Source organism: Poecilia mexicana, unplaced genomic scaffold, assembly GCF_051168715.1.
Source record: "Poecilia mexicana isolate PSO_F unplaced genomic scaffold, ASM5116871v1 scaffold_4, whole genome shotgun sequence".
NCBI classification, from domain to species: Eukaryota; Metazoa; Chordata; class Actinopteri; order Cyprinodontiformes; family Poeciliidae; genus Poecilia; species Poecilia mexicana.
This window is the reverse complement of record NW_028263373.1, coordinates 15062024-15085243: the sequence shown is the minus strand read 5'-3', so window position 1 is coordinate 15085243 and position 23220 is coordinate 15062024. Positions and strand designations below refer to the sequence as shown.

The window sequence follows — 23220 nt, the reverse complement described above, 5'->3', positions numbered from 1 at the left end:
CAGATGTGCCGATTTCCAAGAACTGCAATAATGTGTTTTTTGGGGTCACTAAGTCATTACGATTACAATTTATTTCAAGGCTTGTGTGCAACATTTCATGAGGTGAAAATAAATGTGGAGGCCACAATACTTCAGTCCCAGAATATTAATAATGCATGTATGATCTAGAACTTCAAAAGCAGAATTCATTTTAGTAAATGCATGCAATGAAATTGTTAGACTGAGATAAAAAAAAAAAGAGTTCTAGTTGCAAGATTTCAAATTTATTAAAGCAATAAATCAGAGCATGAAATTGTTTAAACATCTTATTGCTATGTAAAATTAAAAATCCTGTACATTCAATGAAAAAGTTCTACTTTTAATAAATAACACAAAATTAAATGAGGCAAAATTTAAAAAAACAAACAAAAAAAACCCAAATGGTATCATGATGGGGAGAAAATGGGGACACTTCAGTTTTTAGCAGTTTCAGCAACAGCATTGCTGCTAAACACAAGTAAAAATGGTTAAAAGTATGCATACTGTACTGTTTAGTACAGACTATTATTTTTATAAGTCATACACACTGAAGGTAGAATCCTAAACATATTTAATTATATTTCTATCTATTAACATAAAGGGTCTAGAAATGAGGTCCTACATTGGGCCAAGACATATTAGCCTAAATGAAATCCAACATATGAACACATCTGTGAAATCACTGGCACGTGCTTTTGGACAAAGGCTGCAGCTGCTTCCCGCATAAATCACTCCCGTTACAGTGCAGTAAGTGAGAGCTGACGGGTCTACTCACTCGGCGTGTTAAACAATCTCTGAATCGTGACGCACATCCTTGTTGTCCTCAAAACATCAGCACTGGGGATAACAAATGTGAAAATGAAGCGTCCTCCCCACGACAGCAGAATAATTAATGACAACACAAAACGTCAAGTATATCCCAAACGCAGCTCCTTTGTCTATCTAAAGAGACTAAAGGCATGCATTCTCTACTAATGTGCAGCCGCTTTCGCTTTCTGTGACACACTATGCAAAATGCATATCAGGAGCTAGTGGGTGCTCTCGGTGAGGTTTGGCTCTTCATGCCATGACTTTAAAGCCAGCTTGTGTTCCAGGAGGCAAAAAGGCTTGGCTTACTACATTGACATTCAAACCGCTTTAATTGGGCTGCACTTAATCTCACACAAGTAGAAACAAAACAGCGTTAGCATTCAAAACACCAAGTTCTTTGCGCATCACCTCTTTCCCAGTTAATTAATTTGAGCTGCATGATAAACAACATAAAGTGACTGTTATTAACGTAAACCATCTGATATAAATTGTGAAATAAATTATAATCCGAGTACAGAAATAAAATTACTAATTAGGAACAGCAAACAATAAGCGTTCTACATCGACGTATTCAAAAAAATCAAAGCTTTGTTGACGTTATTCCCAGACTGCATTCTGCAGCAGAGCTCACTGCATTTGTGAAATACCTTACAAAATAAATAGTTACATAAATAAATAAATCTTGCATTGTTTATTCATTGTTAATTCTTCCTTTTACAGTACCATGACTTGAAACTGTACAGTGAAATATAATACAGCAGTTACAATGAAGACAGAAGAGTGAAGCCGCCTTCTGTTATTACTGGTGCTGAGGAGAGGGATACAGGGAATGGTTAGCTGGTCTGAAGAAGATAAACAAAACTAAAACACTCTACAGTAATCCCAAATCATCCCAAATCATCCAGCATTTTTTTTTTCTTTTTTTGGATCTTCCACAAGGCGATTGGGATGGGTTGAGACCCCATCCAGTGTCCAGAGCTGCCTCAAATTCACATCCATACTGGGATTACTAAGATCTGAGTTTGGCTTGGGTGGGAGTCATGGAAGAGGTGGGAGGTGGGGGGGAGGTTGAGGTCAAAAGGCGAGGTTTCGGCAGCCAGGCTTGCCACGGTGACCTCAGAAGTGGTCCATCCTGGCGGCGTAAAGGCTGCGGGAGCGTGGCATGGCCGTGGAGGCGCGGCCAAAGCTGGACGAAGGCCACTTCATGATGAACTGGGAGGTCACTGGCAGCAGGCACCTGGACAGACGGACACGAACGAGGGATGGAGGGATTAGGGGAAGAGGATGAACATAATGAGAGGATTAGTCCCGCAAAGGTCACAATTTAGAGGTCGGGGCGCTTTGATAGGCGCAGAGACGGCATATTGCCCACTTTTCATACATTGATCTTTATGGCCATCTTCATTTGCACAGCTCAGTTTTAATAATGGCTAGGGGAAGTCAGGATATTATGACACCTCTTAGCTTGAAAAAAGGAAAAAAAAGAAAACCTAGAACTTAAAGAGAGCGATCCACATAATCACAGACATTTCATGAAAGACATATAAACAAGAGTTACCATTACCACAAAATAATTTTTTCTAATAATACCAGATAATGTTGATTTTTTTTTTTTCATGTACAGTGCAGCAAAATGAGTTTCATGCCTTACAGATTCCTTTGTTTTTTTCCTTTTTGTTGTTGATTTTAATTTACTTTTATTTTGGCACATGTAATTGTTTAGATCATCAAATAAGTTTTAATACCAGACAAAGATGACCTGAGTTAACAAAAAAGCATCTTCACATAGTGATTTTGTTTAGTAGGGGGGGGAACTATCCAAATCAAGATATCCCTGTGTGGATAAGTAATTGATCCCTAAACCTAATAACTGGTTGCCATGGAGGCAACAAATGTAATCAAGCATTTGCAAAGATGCATATTTTCTTAACATAAATGACCAGTTCATGTTCAAGATCCTGCATTGGCATACTGTTTGAATTAAAGTCTCAGCTTTGATTAGGACATTCCAAAACCTTCATTTTGTTTTCATTTGGAGATGGTGCTGTGCATTGGATTATTGTCCTTCCGTGTATGTCAAGGTTGCTAGAGTTGAGAACCAGTCCTTCTCCTTTTGGGTTTATGTTTCTGGTAGAATGCAGATATGTGGTTCTATTACACCAATTCATTCAGGTCCTGAAGAAACACGGGAGACACAGACTATCATACTAACAGTACCTTGTTTTTGATTTTTTTGTTGAAATATATATATATTGTGTGTGTGTGTGGTTGTTCGTGCTACTAATTAAACCTAATTAATCACTTCTGTGTGCACAGTTTACAATCCTAAAGTGAACTGTATGCTCAGAAGAGGAATGCTGACGTCACACAGCAGCACACTGTGCAACTTTTGTTGTGAAAGTTTGTTTGGATATGTAATTAAAGCCAGGAGTAATGGGACTCTGATGTGATGTGCTAAAAATTCAACCATTTTTTGCATATAGATGTATTGCGTCTGGCTTCCACTGGTGTCAAAAGGTGATGCTCGTCTCATATTAATTACATAAAATGAGACAGGACCATTCAGACTGCAGATGATTTGAAAACATTAGGATAAGTATGGCACAATCAGATTTTTTGGTGGGCGTGAAAAGGTCGGAATTGGACCGAGCACACTGCCATGAAAAAAGTCGAATATAGGTCACATATGGGCAAGCAAATCAGATTTGGGTCGCATTCGCCTGCTGTGTGAATGTAGCCCTAGTTTGACGTCGCACGTAAAACAGCAAATAGTTTCCATAAAATGTTCCATTTTTGTCTTTTCGGTCAAGAGAATGTTACTAAATGTTTCCAGGATCACACAGGCTGTTGTGCTTTGGTCAGGAGGGGCTTTAACCTTTCTGTGTGCTTTATCATCTCCTTTGCCCTTTATTTGAGAGCAATCAGTCAAGAAAGCAGGTTGCGAGAGAAAGGGAAGACGTGCCGCAATGGTCGTTGGGCTGGAATGCGATCCTGTGACGGCTGTTTTGAATACCAACACCTCTGTATATGGGTTGCATGCTCTACCACCTGTCCCACCGCAGAGCCCCAGCAGGGTCTTTAACCTTGAAGCTCTTTTGCCCATCTTTTTTTTTTATGTTTTCTTGGTTCTAGTGGCCTTAATTTGACAGTTGTCAGACAGGGAAGCAAGTCGAGAGAGAGAGGAAAGACATGCGACAAAGAATATCGGGCTGGGACTCAAACCCATGACGGCTGCGTCAAAGACAAAGGCCTTGCATATGGGCCAACTGCCATAGCAACGTCCTTCAATTTGTTTCCCATTGTTGAATCACCATTAGTCACGGAATATGTGATATTATTTTTAAGACTTCCTGGGTGAATTGTCATTATATCCTGAGAAGTTTTTGGAGGCTTGGAACTCCTATCATGGTTCTCCACTGCTCCATTTAGGAACAAAAGGCTTAGACATGAACTTGTAAACACACTGACATGTCAATGGCTTTGTATTTGTGTGTTGTAGATATTTTTTAGATGGGGGTATGATGTTTTGGCTTTGGGCTAGTTTGGCTTTAATAGCGTTATTTCGCTCAACCTTCCTGTGGTCTTTGCAGCAAATGCTCAGGAGGAGTGTAGCAGATGTCACGGTCAGACAAGGGCAAGAGCAGGGGCGTGGGAGGAAGTGTTCCATCAGACCATCAGTTCCCGAAACAACACAAATAAACCTAGAAAAAAGAGCACGCAGGGTCAGTGCAACACCGCAGCATGCATGCAAGAAGTAAGAAGCTCTGAGGGTTCAATGAACTCTGTCTCTTTAGACCGTGGGACATTAATAAATTAAGTCAACATTTGAAAATATTGTCTTCTACAAAACTAACAGGAAATCTTTTTCTTGATATAAAAATTTGGTTGATGATCTAAAACATTTAAATGTGCCAAAAATTAATGACAGAATAAATCTTTAAGGTGGCAAATGCTTTTTCAAACGTGGTGTTAAATAAATTTAAATCCCTCAAAATAAATAGTAATCTGCAAATAAACTAAGTAACTAAAATGGACGAATGCCAAATATAGAGAGCAAAAACAGAGCTAGAAACTGTTGATCTACTGTACATAAGCTGCAGGAGTAATGCATTGTGACCCATTGCTGACCTTTGGGGCAGTTTACTTTTAGTTTTTCTATAATTTGACCCTTAAAGTTTCTAGTATCAGGAACAGAAAATCCTCACCTATTGTTCCGAGGCACAGACGTCAGTACCTTTCTAAGATTTTTCTATGACACCTTCCACCGAGACAGAGCAGTGAGGCAGCTCCTGCTAACAGCGTTCCAGTACCTGAGAATGAGACCAGTGTCAGGTTGAGATAGAGTCAAGGAGTTGTGGGAGGTGGGGGAAGTTCTGGACCCTTCCACCGTCTGCCTTGGTTGCTTTAAATGAGTTAGATACTCATTTAAAGCAACCAATGTCAGATGCTGGGCAGGGTTAACGGAAGCTTAGGCAAATGCCGGGGTACTTACTTAAAACACATGAGATGGAGAGTTTTAAAATTCCACTCTGATAAGTCTGAGCAGTGATTTAAATTTACAGGCTTTTCCAGCAAACTTATATCATTGAATTATACATTCAGTGACCCTATTTTTTACATCTTCAGTGAGGATCTTTATTTAATAAAAAATACATCTAATGCTCGTTTAGTTAAACAAGTACAATGGTCACGAGAAGGAGCTCCCTGTGGAAGTGTTTAAGATGTGACAATCTAATCAAAAGGAACCCATTGGGGCTGAGGATTAGAGTGGAGGAATAATATCTTCTTTAAACCATGTGTAGCGATAGCACATTTTTCTCTGACAGCTCTCGTTTCTTGTGAAATAGCTCTTGGACAAATTAGCTGAGCAGCTTCTCCCGAAGTCGACTGGAAAGGAGAAGAAGAAGAAGAAAAAGAAGAAGAAAAAAAAAAGAAAAGAAAAATGTCGCTGAGGGCATTCGTATCAACAGAGCCTCAAACCCAAGAGAGTTAGGAGGGGATTCATATTAAATTGATTTAGTCCAATGAGAGTGTCCTTGAAACAGCTTCAAGTGGGTTGTATGGATCCCTGAAGCACAGAGTCTTCATCTACTCCTGGACTGGGTGAACAATGGCTCAGTGTGACACTTGTTCTAAAAGTTCTGCACTTCAGCCTCTGAGAGGTGGGGAAATTCTGCTTTCAGCCTTTCATACATCTATTATGCAGCCTAAAATGCAGGGTTCTTTGTTGTTTATTTACTCTGCAACAAATGATTTCATACAAAGATTTAAATGTTACAAATGAACTTGATTTTTGCCTTGTTTTCTTTGTTTGTTTTCCCATTACTCAGCTCCATGTGTTCTGTCGCTTCCCCCAAAGTCAGCATGGCAAAGGAAAAAAGAAAGAAAAATATTGAACATTCATGTCGGGCTGAGTGTGTGTTCTTTGCAGCTCCTCTGCAATTCACTTTGAGAATATTCAGCTCATAAAAAGAATCACTCCGGCAGTGGTGAGATGTGGGGAAGGCAGAGCGCCTCTCACGTCCAAGCGGCTGCTGTCTCTGCAGGCTACATTTAATTGGACCCTCGTTCGGCATCTTCCAGGTTCGTCCTCCTTTTGATCACAAAGACGGCCAGAGGGGGAGGCTTGTTCATGCACTTGAGCTTTTGCTTAAATCCATCAACAGAGACATGAGCTGCGACTAACAGATGCAAAGTTGCTATAAACTACTGTATCTCCTGACAGGCCAGTCTACAGTCATCCATTGGGACGTGAATGCCACGGCGCATTATGAGAAGGCCAGAGAAAACAACATATCAGGACTAAGGATGGACGCGGAGACTGCAACGACAGCTGACGCAATCATCAACGAAGAGGCTTCGGCGTCTCAAAGGTTATTCGCTGCCCACATTGAGCTCAACACCTCAATTAGCTCTAATTACTGCCACACTTTTCAGACGAATGAAAGTTAATAGAATTTGAAACTTTTGTCATCATGAGAAAATGAAGTCTTTTGGTATTGCCAGTAATTCCAGGCTTAACAAGAAAGTCATTAGTAAGGCTATTTGGCTACTTCCTCTCATCAGCCCACACAGGCCCACTGAGGGTCCTCCAGCTCATGAGGGTTTTGACACACTTGATCAGAGCTCTTCACACAGAAGGGATGTGTTTGAACAGGAGCAGGCAGGTGTGGTCAGTGACAGAAACCCGGCGGATCCCAGGTAATAGACGAACTTTGATCCACATGGAATGCTGCAAAGAGGAGACCTAATCTGTTTACACATTGGATACATGAGGGAAAAGATGATTTTAAAGAAATCAAGTAGTCAACACTGCCCAGTAAAAGTATTCATTCCCCTTGGATTTCAAGTTCAGTCAGATTTTACAGAGATTTAACATAATTTTGCAGATTAATTGTAGCCGAAGGTTTAGGTACTTTGTTACGGTAAGGTGACCCTCTGCCCCATTCTCAAGTCTTTTTTTCACCCCACCCCTTCACTAAAATAAAATCCTCACAGCATGTTGCTGCCAACATTAATTGAATTGGGGAATCTGTTCGCCACATTCCATTTTATACCATGTTTTTGCTGTGTTCGATAGCTGAATGGTGTAAAATTTAAAATGGGACTTCTTTCGTCTAGCAAAGACGTCTTCCTGACTATCGTTCATAGAGGCCAGATTTGTGGTTAGTAGTCCTGTCCAGGAATTTTCACGCTTGAGTTGTGGATTGGCCTCTTGTCTGGTTCTCTGTTTGTCTGGCCTTTTAGTTTAGGTAAACAGTTGTGACTTGGTAGATTTGCAGTTGTGCCAAACTCTTCCTATTTTGAGAGATAGAATGGACAGTGCTTTGTGAAAAATTCAAAGCTAGGGATTTAGTTTGTAGTTTAAAGCTGCTTTAAACTTATCTGTTGTGTTTATTTTCTAAGATAAAATTACACACAGGTGGAATTTTGAAGGAAATTGGTTGGTATATAGTGGTATCATAGTGTAAGGGATTTAATACCTCAGTAGGGGAGATTGGGGTAAGATGAGTCATTTTTCGTATTAAGGATCACTACATCAAGGCAACCTTAGTTTGATTGCAAACTTACATATCTGCATATATTTCAGAATATTGTGCATTCCTTCAAATAATCAGAACAAATGTGGATATAACTGTTTTGATATTATAGCCTGTCCAAAAAATGGTGTCTCATGGCAAAACTTACCGTGTGTATGGGGTAAGTTGAGCATAGGTTTGAGGTAAGTTGAGCCATATACCTAAAAACACACTTCATCCTGTTTAAGTAAGGTGTACGGTACTGTAAATCTGTTGCACTGTACCTTAGGGTTTTGCTATTTACTCTAAATAATAGAGGGTGTCACCCTGGGCTTTTCTACTGCTATCTAAGGTTCTGATCTTTGCATTCTGTGTGGGTTGTGAGCACTTAATAGACGGCAGTAATAGAATCCACCTGTCAGTCTCACCAACAAAAGTTTCATTAGGTGCAACTTTCTCAAAATTCAGTTTTAACTTGAGAGTTATTAAAAAAAAGAAAATAAGAAAAATGCCACCTTTGTGATGAATTTGAATATTTACCTCAGACTTGAGCCACTGCTTCTTGTTATTGAAAGTTTGGCATTAAAATATGCCGTTTATGAAACTAGCTCACTGCTCGAGCCATCTGGCTTCATTTCACAGCCCTGAAGGTTGCTGTCTTCTAAGGCAAACCAGTGCTTCTTTGTATATGATCATGTTGAGGGCTGGGAAAACTGAAAGGTAATTCATATGGAAATGAAAAACACCTGTGTCCTTTTACCATTTTCTGCAAAACAGCCTTTCAAAAGCATCGTGCGTTTTATTGCACTTCCACTGACGTATAGGTTTACCTTTTTAAAGTAGGTTCAGAAACACAGCTTACACATGTACATGATGAGGTTTATGTTTGGCTATTCATGTTCATGGGTAATTTTAATGTAAAAGACAGGGTCAGTCCCTATAATCCACATTTTCTGTAAGGAAAATGCCAGCACTGAGCTAAAATATGACTTCAGAGCTTTTATATAGACCGCCACTTGGTCTTTCAGATGTAAATACAGCTAAAGAAGTCAACATGAGTGTCTAGAGAGAGGGACCGCTATCGGGTCACGGCACAGGACATGAGCATGCACACCCATACACTTTCACATCCACACAGTTTAGCCTTTCATGTTATGCATATGCATCGATGGGAAAATAAAATTCTAATTGCTTCTCAGCCATCTGAAGTGGCGGCAGTGGCTTGTGCGCGGCCCTTCGCATGCCGATGGAGAGATGTGAGCCACTTGTGGAACTGCAAACCACACGTTATAAACCAAACTTTTTTTTTTTTTTGCCCCTGTCAACCTGTGACGGGAAGAGAGTGGTGCTTAGGTTGATCATGGCACAAATGCGGTGCAGGTGAAGCTCTCAGTTCCCACTGAGACACTTGTACTTCAAATGTTCTCAGGCTACAGTAGGATGCTCTTGATTAAAGCATTGTGTTAAAGACATGGTGGCACTCGAGTGCTGTGCTGCAAACAGGTTGAATGTTTGCAGTGTCGACTGAAAGTGCTCCAGTCTGAATGTGATTTCTTCTCCTTATTTTTTTTTTCTCTTGCAACACTGAGTGACAAATTTGGGGAAAACAGTGCAATCATTAAACTGTCTCATTATGCTATTATAATCTCAATATGGACTTTTTTTTTTTTTTTTTTTGGCTAATGAGAGAAGGAGAAGGACATCATGCCAGACTGTTGGTTCTGCAGCCAAAGCAACCATCTTCGGGCAAGTTTGATCAGGCCTTCATTGAAATGTTGAAGTGGTGGCACCAACAGAAAGCAGTGAGAAGAGGCATTGTTGCAGGATGAGGGGGGGTGGAACTAAACCAAGCAGAGACCTGAGTTGAGGGGCGAAGAGACGGAAGAAGAGGAGGTAGAGGAAGCAGCAGCGACAGCAGCAGGAGGGGAGCCATGGGTGGAGGTTGGTCCAGCAGCGAATGGAAAGCTTTTTTTTTATACAAAGATATATAGACAGAGGAAATAAGGAAAGACAGACAAATGCAAGCCTAAAGCTATCCGAAAGGATACCTTCAGCAAACATGTGGTACTGAGAATGATCAGATCAAATAGAGAACATATTTGCATTCACGTACTCGAAAGTCAGTTCAGGCAAATTATAAAAGAACGTCACAAGAGATAAAGCATAAAAAACACCACATACCTTTTAACAGCTAAGGTTTTTATACACTAGAAGCAAAGTGATAGCTTGTTAAAATATGTGCAAGGCTTATGAATCATGTAAAGTGAGGCCGCAGGAAAAAAAAAAAAAAAAAAAGCTCTCTCTCGTAAGGTCATTTGCTGCTCAGACTCATCTGGGCTCTAATTGAATTAAGAAGGCCTCCAGGGGCCCCGGGCTAACCTGAGCGCTAATCTGTGGGCCATTATTTCCTGTTAACGGCACGCTCCCTCTCTCTCCCTGCTCCCAACTCGGCTCCCGCCCTGTCTGACGGGCCCACAGCATGTGTGATTTAAAAGTTCACTCATTCCAGACCTGAGCCGCTGTTCCCTGTGGCGATCTGCGTTAAAAATAGAATGAGGCTGATTTTTGCTTGTTTGTTTTATCGGGGGTTGCATGAAGAAGATGATGGCTGCAAGGCTCCGCAGAAGTGGGGGGTGGGGTAAGCGGAAATGTTTCCTGAAAGAGGTTTAATGATGATAGCTGTATCGTAACGCGGTGTTTGTCAGTGCCTTCCAAAGGGAATTTATTACTTGGCACTTGTGGGGCTTTAGGCTGCTTTGATTAACACTCCACTTTGACCTAAATATCAGATTAAAACACCAAAATAAATATTCATCAAGGTTGTTATCTTTACACATGTTCAGCACTGCAGCAGGCTTCATTCATTGCCTCTGTGTTGTGTTTATTGTCTGATTTATTTTTTACTACGTCTTTAAATTGTTCACGGCGTTGCAGCAATCAGCCAGAGCATTAAAACCACCTGCGAGATACTGCATAATGAGCTGGACACAGGACATCTGGGAATTTTCTTGTGATGTCATGTCGTTTTGGGCCGTGGTGGGGGGCTTGTAAATGCAGACACCCAACATTGCATTATTGTGACCTGATCAATGCCAATAACATTGACTGATTTGTAATATCTCATTAATATTTTACATCTATATTTCTGTTCATTCTCTTTATTTCACTTTGTTTGTAAACTAAAACACCGTGATCTTCACATTGAATAGTTTAAGTAAGGATGGAAGTCAGGACGTCTTCCAACTGGATGTTATAATAAAAACAATGACTTTAGTGTTTATTCAGTCTCAAAAATGCAAGTTTAGAGGATCTGGCTCAGCTGGATTCAAGACAGAGAATGACAGCACTAATCCCCCTTGAACCTTTTCACATTTTGTCACATTACAATCCCTAAGCTTCAATGTATTTCATACGCGATTGTTTATTGATTTATTTTTTTAATGTTTTTTATGAATTTTCTTGTGATGTCATGTTTCCCATTGTTTTGAATGTTGACCAAAAAAGGACAAATGTGATCCCATCTGATTAGAGCATGTTGAGAATAAATAACTGTAAAGGAAATGACATGTTAAGACACTCTCAAAGCCGCGGTTAGAGGATGTAACGCACTAGGGAACGCCCTCTTTAGGGCGCAGCTTAGACATTGGAGATCACAAAGTGTTCTTGTTTGCCATTTTGTTCTGCTAGCCCTTAAGAATAGCATGAACTATGGACCAGATGTATTTTGGTATTAATAAATGGAATTCATGAATTTAACTCACTGACTCTTCTTCAACCTTATACATCAAGAACGTAGCATGGAGAACTGATAAATTCTCCACATTGCACAGTTTAACTGTTTCCCTACTTGCCATAACCTGCAAACAGGATTTGTTATGGTTGTCTTTTAGAAAATAGATTGGAGTGCCTGACCAATAGTTGCCCTATTAACAGATTTTACCACCTGAGGTGTGGATCTCTGAGAATCTCCTTGGTTGTCATGTCTCTTTAAGCGCTCGGACATGTTTTGATAGGTTTGTAGCTGTGTCATACACTTTCCATTCTTTAGATAAGAGAACTGAACACAGCTTTACGAAATGTTCAAATTTTGGGATTTTTTTTTTGTAACCTGGTTTTAATCTTCTCCACAAGTTTCTCCCTAACTTGTCTGCTGTGTTCCTTGAGCTTTATGACCTTGATTGTTGAATAACGATCTTAAAAAAAAAAAAACCTCTGAGGCCTGTACAGAGTAACTGCATTTATACTGAGACTAAATTATGCAGAAATGGACTGTATTTATTAATTGGCTGCCTTCTGAAAGCACCTTGCTGCACCTATTTAAAGGTGTCAGAGTAAAGAGGCTGGAAACAAATGCAAGACATTTTTTAATATAAATATATTTTTTTTATGATTCAAAAATTATTGCAAGCCACGTAACATTCTATCCTACTTTCCATTTTACAATAATGAACTACTTTGTGTTGCTCTATCTTATAAAATTTAACAATGAGGTTTGTGATTGTAATGTGACAAAAAGGAGTAGAATACTTTTGCAAGGTAATGTAAATACATCTCAAAATTACTGGGCAGGTATGAAGCATATATATATATATATATGTATATATATATATATATATATATATATATATATATATATATATATATATATATATATATATATATATATATATATATATAGGTTATCATATGAATTCTCAAGACTAAAACTGAACATTTTTACTTGCATATTATTGCTTCATTAGGCATATTTCTTATTTTTATGATTTTTAAGTAGCTTTTGTAAAGCTTTTTGAATTGCCTTGTATATAAACAAGGCTACACAGATGAATGTGCCTTCCTTCAAAAGCCCTGTGTGACTCGCACGTCTTTCAAATCTGTACTGTAGCAGAATAATCCAGAAAGACTGTCAAAGTCGAAGGAATCGAAACATTTGAACCCACTTTTTACCTTGTATCATCCCAATCAGGACTGAAGCTTGTCAAAGTGCCACGTGACTCTGAGACAAACTTGTAAACGACTAGCAGGCAGTCCCGGCACAGCTGGACGAGTCGGCGACAGCACTGGAGCTCCTGGGGCGACACCACATCGCTGCTCTTGCTGAAGATGATCTCCCACGACGAGCTGAAGAGCAGAGAGCCCAGTTAGCACACGAGTAATAAACATCACCAGGAAGCCTCACTTACAAGTTGATTATGTATGCATTATGACCACAGCGTAACCTTTTCCCTGTTGATGAGTGCAAACACATCTGCATACACTCTGAAATCTACCGGCATGGGGTTAAACCCGGAGGAGGGATGAAACAAATCCAAGTACAGTTAACCCTCCTAACAATCCTATACATACCCCTGACTGGGAGAGAGTTTCAAGAACTGAGACAGACAACCCCGGGGGGGAAGTTTTGATGTCTTCCCCTCTTTGCTCCTTGGGAGGTGGGACGTGCTTCCTCTGAAAGGGTTCAGAACTCTGTGTTTCCATTCTCCTCTTCCTAAGTCCTTTCTTAAAGCCTGCTGAATTCATTTCCCACAATAGCTGCTGGGCCGTTTGATTGTTGTTAAGTCCCTCAGATAAAATATCAAACAAGAGACAGAGAGGAGCAAGGAGGGGGTCTTCACCCTGGATTTAGAGGGTGCTTTTGGAGCAGTAACCGCCTCACTGTCTCTGCGTGATACGGGGCTCCCTGTTGGGTTCATCCATGTTAGAACGTGCCACGCTGAAAGGAGGAGGCCAGGCGATAGGCTATGGAGCTAGCTGTATCATCCAAGACCACGCTGTGATCAGACAAAGATAAAATGAGGGGGGTGGGATGCAGCCTTGGCTAAACTAATCCTTGCAGGCTAATGTCCCTCCACCCAATCCCTGCCATTTCAAACAAATTCTCCTTTTCAATCACTTTCCAAATTCTCTCGGTCACTAAGTTAGTCTTTGACTGTCCCTGCTCTTATCAAGCACTTCATCTCGGTCACCTGCTCTCTCCCTCCCACACTCGCCCTCAATTAGGACTCCGATGGAAGCAGGAGAGCAAAGTGGAGAGCTGTGGATGGCGACTTGAGTTACCCCCCCTGAGCCCTCTGTGCCAGGGGGAACACGCCGCTGAACAACTGAACTGTAAATGATATGGAGACTAGGAGATGTGAGAAGGTCACACCTTTATCTCAAAGGAGATGAAAAGCCAGCAGTTCAGCAGCTGTCAGCAGGTCGGGGTGGTACGTCTGAATCTTTCCGCTTGTTGTCTGATTAATGCTTGTAAGACTTTAGTTACGGGACAAACCCCAACTGATCTCGATGTAAAGTGTTTTTTTTTTTTTTTTTTTTTTAGAAAAACAACTACTGAAATGTATCACTTGTGGGGAAAAAAGGGAACTTCTCTTTGAATTTAAAGTAAATATTACTTAAAAAAAAAAATAAACCACAAGAAGACTTCAGACTGTCAGATAACAGCCTGAACTAAAGAGGCCTTCATTCACCTCCCACCCGATTCCGTTCCTCCCTTTCTCTTTCTCCCTGCTCTCACCTGTGAATAAGCCCTGATTAGGCCCGGTTTAAGTGGAGAAAGTGCAGTGGGGTCTGCTTGATCTGTCAGTCACTCCACATCTCCATCTTTCAGCCTGTACATTTTTTTTTTTCTGAAGTCAGACTGACTGGAAATGCCAAATTGTCCCTGCTGTCAGTAAAAACTGGTTTATTGATGAATGGAGGGCTCACAGGCATGGGGAACCTAGGCAGTGCATGAGCCTCCAGTTATGGAGATGGAGGAGTGATGCAATGAATGAAGTAGTAATTGGCTTGGAGTGCAAACACTTGTTTCTGTTGACTGCAAGCGATTCAAATTCATTCGTGGTTTGTGATACTTTTTCTTCTTTTTTGTCTGTTTGATTTCGCGACAAGTACATCCCACTTCATCTCATGTCGAAATCATTTTATACTTATTCTGGAAAAATAAATATAACTCAAGAGTTTTTGTGATTGATACGTAAAAGTTTTTAAAGTTTATCAGAATGTTGAACTTTTTTTTGTTTTGTTTATCTTTTGCTCTTTCTATATGACTCTGACGTGACAAAAAGACTAATTTCTCTTAGCTAGTGTTAAATTGGTAAAACCAGAGAACATGCCATTCAAATAATGCAGGTGTGTCTTGATCTTTATAAGCAAGTAAGCAACAAGAAAATGGTCGCCCATAAGTAAAGCCTCAGTGTCTACTAAAAAGTTTAAAACAACTGGACCTGTGACGAGCAAGGCGGGACAAAAAGTCGACTTTCTTTCCACCCATAGTGATGAGAAAAACAAGAGGAGTATAAAATATTCAAAGCTCCTGGCAGCAAAGACTGGCTTTTTGAGGACCAAGTCTCCATAACAATCATTACACACTTTTCCACCAGATTGTTATTTTGTTCTTAACTCGATTAAATGAAGGTTAAATGCAAAAACGAAAAAGATTACAAGTCAACTGAATATTCAAGAGGCATGTCAGGAAAACGCTCATTCTGTCCTACCATGCATTAATGTGCTACTGTAATTTTAATCGGAACCGTTTGCTTTGATCAAATGACACCAAAGTTTTCAGCAAGAAATGCTGCCGGAGATTCTGGAGTGAAACAAATTATGGATATGTTTATGTTAAGCATGGTGGAGGATCTGTAATGATGTGGGATTGTCTCACTTCCAAAGAGCCTGGGTGCCTTGTCAGAGTGCATGGCATCATAAACTCTTATTGTAAACCCAGGAACACTTTAAAGTAAAATGTGGTGGCCAACAGGTTATCATTGGGTCTTTCAGCGAGATTACATGAAAGACCCAAAACGACAATGGTTCACCAGACACAAAATCAATTTTTTTTTTCTCCTGAAGATGCCAGCCGCAGGCCCAAATCATGGAGAACATTTGCGAAGTGAGTTGAAAAGAGAGTACTCTAGACTGTGGAGCATCTAAAAAAAACAAAGAGGACGAGACAAATTAGGAGAAAACTAAGTGTCATGACTTCAGGTAGAAAAATATCTCATGACGAAGGATTTTCTTTCCTCCTATTGAATAAAAGTACAGGAATTAAAAATAGATTTTTTTTTTTTACAGTGTGATGAATTCAAAGCAAATCATTGAAGGGCTTCATACCTGAGGTGCAAACAATTTTGAAGGACAGCGTATTTAGAACAGACCCACTGGTTTTCTGTTCAGTATAATTTTAAGGCTGTTGCCTCGTTTGTTCATTTTAATAGAATTCATTTGTAGACGCAGCTGTAGTCGAGCTCAGACCAGCCTACCCGGTGTTGGAGAAGCAGCTCCAAAGGCCCTGGCCATGACTCCACAACAGTCGATTGAAGACGCGTTTAAAAAGCCGATAGAGGTGCAGGTTCTCTACGTCCGGCTCCCTCCAGATCCGCTGCAGCACCAGGCGAACGTTTGAACGAACAATGTCCAACACCTGAGGCAACCAGAAAGTAAGTGTGAGATGAAGAGAAAAACAACAGCTACTTCAGGTTCAAAGTTGCGCAAGTAATAGGTGTGTTTGTTGTAATGAAATACATAATGACGTTTCTTATTTATATGCAGAACTTGGCATTTCTTCCCGTTGTAATTTCTTCCTGTTTTTTCCCTGTTGATCTTACCATGAAATTAGCAATCACACAGGCTCCCAAATTTGCTCACCAACAAAGAGCAAGCTTGCATTTATGAATAAATCCGGTGAAAAATGCATATTCAACAACACAAACCGACTGAAGAAAAACTTTAATCAAATTTTCCACTGTGCACTGACTATTTGAGCAGTTTAGTCAGTGCTTTCAAAGAAGTCTCCATGCAAAGATACAAATCCAATGTCTTTGTGTGTGTGCATGTGTGTGTGTGGCTGAGCTACAAGCTAGGACGAAAAACCATTGGGGCAGACAGTGGAGAGCCTGGAAGCGAGCTAATTGCTGCACCAATGTCAGTCTTGGAGATAAGGTGTCAGAAGTTCCCGGGCGGTCCACAGACACCTTCACCAGGCTTCCATCTTTCCCCCTCTTCCTTTTTCCTATCCCTTCCCACCTCACAACCATCTATTTCTTCCCTTTTCTTCCCCTTTTCATCCAAGCTCAGAGCAGTGCTGAGGCTCTTTTGACTTTGATTCCTCGCTCCTCATTACTGAAGTGCTTGTCCGTCTGTGCATCCACGCATGTGTGTGTGTGTGTGTGTGTGCGTGTGCGTGTGTGTGTGTGTGTGTGTGTTTGTTATCGATGCAAAAGAAGTGAGATTTCCCCACAGCAGCATGAGGCGAACAGGGCATGCATGCGCTCTCAGACAAACTGATAGATGAGTAAACACACACAGATATGTCTTGGTATGGTAATCAGGCGGCGGAGCGGTGGGTGCTACGTTCCTGACCTCTGCCTGCTGCTCATTAGGCTGCTTCACTCCAAATAAACATGAGCTCACGCCACCGAGGCCCACAGCTGAGCACAGCGGTGCAGAAAGCAATGGCTGAGAGATCACATCATTACTGACACGCCTACTGGATGCCATTTCACGTCTTGTCCCCTCTTCTGTTTTGTTTACATCTTTTTTGGTGGATCTACCTCCCATGGTCTGACATGGTAATGATCTTCATGTTTGTCATGTTTTTTTCTTTTTTTTCCTGCTCTTTTTTTTTTCCTCTAAAGTTTGATTTGGGGATTATTTTTCGTGTTTTAAAAGTTGTTCAAAAGCTTTCACAGAAATAGGTAGGCGCAGTGACATTTTGTCATGTTCGCTGGTTTTAACAACATCCATTCCGTGCAAGGCGACGGTATAGAAGCCCTGACAGCAAAGGCAGAGGCAGGCCATTTATACGGACGTCAAAAGATAAATGAGCCCCATTTTTAACACTTTTAGACCTAACATCAAAAAAAAGAAAGGATTATCATGGCGAATTGTGTCTGAAAGAAAAATGTGTCCCACATTTAAAAAATAAAATAAATGAAGCATTATTTCAGAGAAATGTGTCCTAGACAGGGTTCAAAATAAACCTTTTTCATTTTGAACCATCAGAAAACTGGGAAGAGGTGTTTCCCAAAACCATGTCAAAGCATTCACAATATATTTTGACAAAAAGCAACAACTTGAACCTAAACTGATCTTCAGAGTAACTTCGATGGGTACATGGACATAAGTAACAACATACTTTTAAAAACATAACTTCAGTTTTATACATAGCAAAATATATTGCAACCCAATGCAAATCATGAATCAACTTACTTTTGAGCAAATCACATTTGCGAACAGTGGGAGTCATATTGGTCCTATCTATTTAAAATAAACAACAAAAGCTTTAACTATATATTTGTGCTGTCTTTTTTTTACCCAGAGCTGGCTTTCTTTTGAGAAATTGGGAGACTAATTTGTTATCTTTATTTTTCATAAATTAATTTTAAAAAAAGATAAAGCTTACCAGTTCTCTTTTTCTCTTATGATGTTTGACGACATGTTGGAAAGAAACACGTTTCTCTAAACTTTTACCAAGTCAAACAAACATAAAAACACAATTTTATTTTCAAGTCTTTTTATTTCAAGCTTTTTCTTTTGTAACTCAGGTTTTGTATCAGGGGTTCTGATTCAGACTTTCAGCTGCTTTGGCAAAGCAGTTCAGTTCATCAATATTCAGCTCTTGTTAAAGATTCTAGGTCATTACTATGGTTTGACCTAAATAGTTCTATTTTAGATCTGGTTGTATGTTTAAGGTCACCGTCCTGCTGAAAGGCTAATGTCCGCCCAAGTTTAAATGTTTACGGAGCCTCCAACAGGTTTTCTTCCATCACCAAGTGTAAAGCAGCTGGGATGGGAGTCGGATTTTGAGCCTGAGGATTTGGTTCGGAACAGGGAAAGGATGGTCTGCTCATAAAAACCGTGGAGTTAAAAATGTCTCGATGACAAAACAGCTGAGCCCCAAAGGGAAGCTCTTACATTGGTAACAAGACATCGGCTCTAATCAAAGAACAAGAATCTTTGATCAGACAATCAGAATGTGAAATACAGATTCTTCTTAGGTGGGCTGGACTCGACCTTAGAGACAGGCTGCGAAGCTCCGTCATCTGAGAAGAGCTCGGAGTAGAGGCGCCGCTCCTTTGCATCAAAAGGAGTCAGCAAAGGTGGTTGGAACATCTGATCAGGATCCCTCCTGGGCACCTCCCTCTGGAGCTTCTCCAGGCCTGTCCCTCTGGGATAAGGCCCTGGAGCAGACCCAAAACTTGCTGGAGGGACTCTGTCTCCCTTCTGGCCTGGGAATGACTTTGGGTTCCTCATAATGAGCTGCAGATGGTCACTGGGGAGAAAAATGTCTGGGTTCCTCTAATAGAATTATTGCCTCACTACTCGTTCTTGGAAAATGGGGGGAAATGGATGGATGGATGAAATTTTAAATGGGACATCTTATGGTTTTACTTTAACCATAAGATACCAGTAAATCTACAAAGGCAAGATCTTAGGGGTTCAAAACTAGTAGTTATCCTGTGAACTAATTCTCCCACCTGAGTTGATGATCTCTTTAGCTCCTCCAGAGTTACCAAAGGTCTCTTGGCTGCTCGATTTAAGGCCATCTTGTCTCGGCTAGTTTAGTGGATGATAATTTTTTGGGAGATTTGTATTTGTGATGTAATATTCCCATTTTGAGACAGACTAAAGCATGATCTTTGAGATGATTTTTATGTCTTTATGTCTTACTTGTCTGTTGTGTTTCTTGGATTTTCTTGATGCTGATTGACTAATTAGATGAACTCTGAAGGCAACTTGTTGCACTGGGTTTTTATTTAGGGGCATGAATACATTCACACCACATTTTTCAGATTTTTATTTGAGAAAAAGAAAAATGGGAAAGTCATGCATTATTTTTCTTCCAGTTCTGGACTATCCTCTACTCTGTGCTGGTGTAAAATTTGAATAAAATACAAATTTGAGAAATTAAAATAGATGTGAATCATAGACAAAGATAAAGACATAAAGATACAGTTACAATAGACTTAAATCAATTAAGCACTGCCAAGGAGTTTGGATTCTGCTTTGCGACTCACCTTCCGCTGTTTGGTCGAGTCCAGCTTCACCAACCAATATGACGCCACCTTTGATTTATGGTATCTCCAGTTGTCGAGAATCTGTGTGATGAGCATTAATGTTAAAGCTTTGGAAATGCTTGTTACAAACAAAAAGCAAATCTATTATTAAAGACCATTTTATGAGATGGAAACTTCCAGTTGCATTAAACATTTACCATCTTCTCTGAGCATTCAAGGTTTCTTTTGTTTACGTAGGAGCAGAGAGAAAACTATTAAGGTAAATTTATTCATCGTTTAAACTTATTTTTTAGACACTCCTTGTGTTCAGGATTTTTCTTTCCAGTGAAACACTAGGTTAAAGAATAGCAAAAATGTTTCCTTACAGAAAGGAAAAACAAAAAAAAAACATCTTAGTAATATCAAAACAATATTTTAGTTGGACTCATTATGGAAGACCTATCAAACCCTGAAAACTGCAGTGTTGCTGGGTCTGTTTGATGGTTAATCTAATCGCCTCGCGCCTTCGTCAAGTCGCTCCTCGTTACAATAGAGTTCCATGTTCAAACGTGACGGCACCATTAGACACTGGGTTCCTTGCACAATATTTGCCACATCAAGCTGCACAGGAAAGCAGAAGGTGACAGACTGTTTACAGCAGCACAACACAGACCGTCTTGTCTTGTTAGTGCTCTGAGTCCTGTCTTTATACTCTAATCAAGGGAAAGATGTTAACCTTTACAAAATCACATGTCACAATACTTCCTGTAACCAGAATTAGAATTTTTTTTCTCCTTTATATGTGTGACTCTTTTACAATCCTGTGAAATGGTAAAATCTCAACAACAACAAAAAACTCCTACTTATCGAGGTTATGTTGGGAAAAAAAAAAATTGTATGTTTTGATATATTTAAAAGCTGTGTGGGTAATTCTCATTTTCTTACTATAGAACCAGAGTAAAAGTGCATATTCACCCATTGCTGTTGTTGAGTTGACTTAAGCCACACTTCCCCACTGATGTACTTATGTCACATAAGGTGCTAGATCCCCTGCAAAGAGGGCTCACAGTGGAAAGCTCCAGTGCAATTTACCTTTCTGTTCTCACACACACATATCCACATACAAGTGGCTTTCCAATGTTTTTTAAAAATCGTCTTTTTGCAGGTTTGCTTTTCCTTAGCCACTTGTTTAATGCTAACTGCAAGTGCACAGCTGGAACTCAGTATTTTTTGCAATATGGGGACATTTGTTTCATAGACTAAATCTTTATGTTTGTCTTTAAAAAAAAAGAGGCAAAAACAGACAAAAATAAAAATAAAACTTTCCCTTCTGCTATGCTCTTTATTTTACATATCAAGATGTGGGCAAATTTTTCAACAAAAAATGCACATAAGAAATGTCTCTTATCAGCCGATCGTTAACTGGAATAAAAAAATGAGAGACTTTCAGTGAAAGATTAGTGAGACAATAACTCAGATACAAATATGAATTAAGCCTCTCAACTGTGAATCATTACAGAAAACAAAATAAGCGAAGTGAATACTCCTCCTCTGAGTTAAGGAGTCAACAGTACAGGTGCAGTCTCTCAGCTGTGCTTTCATTTTGCGTACAGGAGGGGCAGTGGTAATCACAAAAAATAGTTTGGAGTCTGTATTGCCTGCAGCAAGTTGTAATTTTAAATCATAACAGCTAAAATCCATTATTTGTTGATGAAAGTCAGTCATGTCAAGAAAAATATATTTTTATTAATTTAGTAAAACAAAAGCAAGAGAAATTTGTAGTCCTAAAACTGAAGCTGATTGTCGAATCTTGTGCCCCACGTATCCTTAGATTTTATACTATTTATACAACATGCAGAGACGTAGAGGAACCCTACTTAGTGCATAGAAAAGCTTCATCTCAGTAAACTTGATCATCCCAAAAAGTGAATTTATTCATTTAATTCTAAATCAAAAAGTGGTAATCTTATAAAAAAGGCCATTGCACAAAGAACGACATATTTCAGACTTCATTTACTTTGATGATTATGGCTTACATGTAATAAAATTCCCAAATTAATTTGCTCATTAATTTTACATACATAGATATTATTGCCTAACAGATATTATTACTTGCTTCACATATTCACAGTGCTTTTTACATTATAGATTCAAGATGAGCTTTACAGTTTGCAGGGGAGCCTGACATTATGTGCCTTTATTTTCATAAATCGAAACTTGACTATATTTAAGTTTTTTTACTAGCTGATTAACAAATGTACATTGATAAAAAATAGTTAAAATATGCACCATCTGCACATACAAATTTAAAATAGCAGGGCCCTCTCCTGTCAGTTTCCATGCAATTACAAAGGAAGTGGCTGTGATTAATAGAAAGGAGTGGAGGAGAACAGCATTGGACTGCAGGCAAACTGTTGCTGGGTTCATTTCAAATATAGAGGAAGACAAGTCTGAGCTGACATGCTATCGTAAAGTGAGACAGGGAGATGAATCGTAGCTACACTGTAAAAACAACCAAGCAGGCAACAGAGAAACTCAAAGCATGTCTTGGTTTCTTTGTTTCTTATAAATTACCTCTTTTTTTTTTTTTTATCCCAGCAGAAAACAATTAAAAAAGAAAATGTAATTAAACAAATGACCTGTCTATAAGAAATCTTTGCCCACCTCGTCTAGCACTGCCTCAGCCTCTTCTTCAGTCTTCCCTGGAAATCTGATCCGCATGGCGGTGAGCGCTGAGAGGGTCTGACGCACCATGTCGGCCTCCTGCTCCTTAGCCTTCAAGCTTATCAACGGTTCCCCCTAATAACATGTACATGCCAACTTAGAACAAAACTGTACACACACAGCATCACTGACATGATGCTGCATTTGAATCTGCATGTGAATCCTTCTTTTACCAGGGGAGTGAATTAATAATACAACAACTGCAATAAACATTTTAAAACTAGAATTGGATGCACAAATTTAGATTTATTGTGGATTTTCTCTAACCCCATACAAGATCAAAATTATGGATACAGGCTTAGATATACATTCCACTACCAATATTAGGTTTTTTTGTCATTTAGGAAGGTTAAGAAAAAAACCACACACTTTCTTAGTCGCAATTCCAAATAAGCTTTTGGCTAAATTCTGATTGGATTTTTGATCATTTTTTTTCCTGAGGAACTAATCCAAAATTTGTTGGTTTCCAGGCATCCCATTCCAGTAGTGGACAAATTCAAACATTAAAATTATGAAATATGCAAACATTAAGAATTACTTAGGTGCTTCCATCTTGAAGTGCAGCTCCCTGCACTTCAAGACAAGGCAAAATTACATGCAACGGTGAACTCACCGCATAAAATGCAGAAAAAATAACATGCATGCAAGTGAGTTCG

At 39.6% G+C, this 23220-nt stretch overlaps 1 protein-coding gene across 1 annotated transcript in view; it reads right to left on the bottom strand.

Annotated features, from left to right (window-relative positions):
• Window positions 1-241: 241 nt before the first annotated feature.
• ttll7 (tubulin tyrosine ligase-like family, member 7) overlaps window positions 242-23220 on the bottom strand; it is a 78113-nt gene continuing 55134 nt past the window's right edge. Inside the window, exons 16-22 of the mRNA XM_088005261.1 lie at window positions 22505-22639; window positions 19862-19942; window positions 16106-16266; window positions 12795-12968; window positions 9706-9812; window positions 5063-5138; window positions 242-2065 (exon numbers count right to left, since the gene is read on the bottom strand). Of these exons, the coding sequence (XP_087861387.1) occupies window positions 1945-2065; window positions 5063-5138; window positions 9706-9812; window positions 12795-12968; window positions 16106-16266; window positions 19862-19942; window positions 22505-22639 (855 nt within the window). The 3' untranslated portion in view covers window positions 242-1944. The remainder of the gene's footprint in view (window positions 2066-5062; window positions 5139-9705; window positions 9813-12794; window positions 12969-16105; window positions 16267-19861; window positions 19943-22504; window positions 22640-23220) is intronic.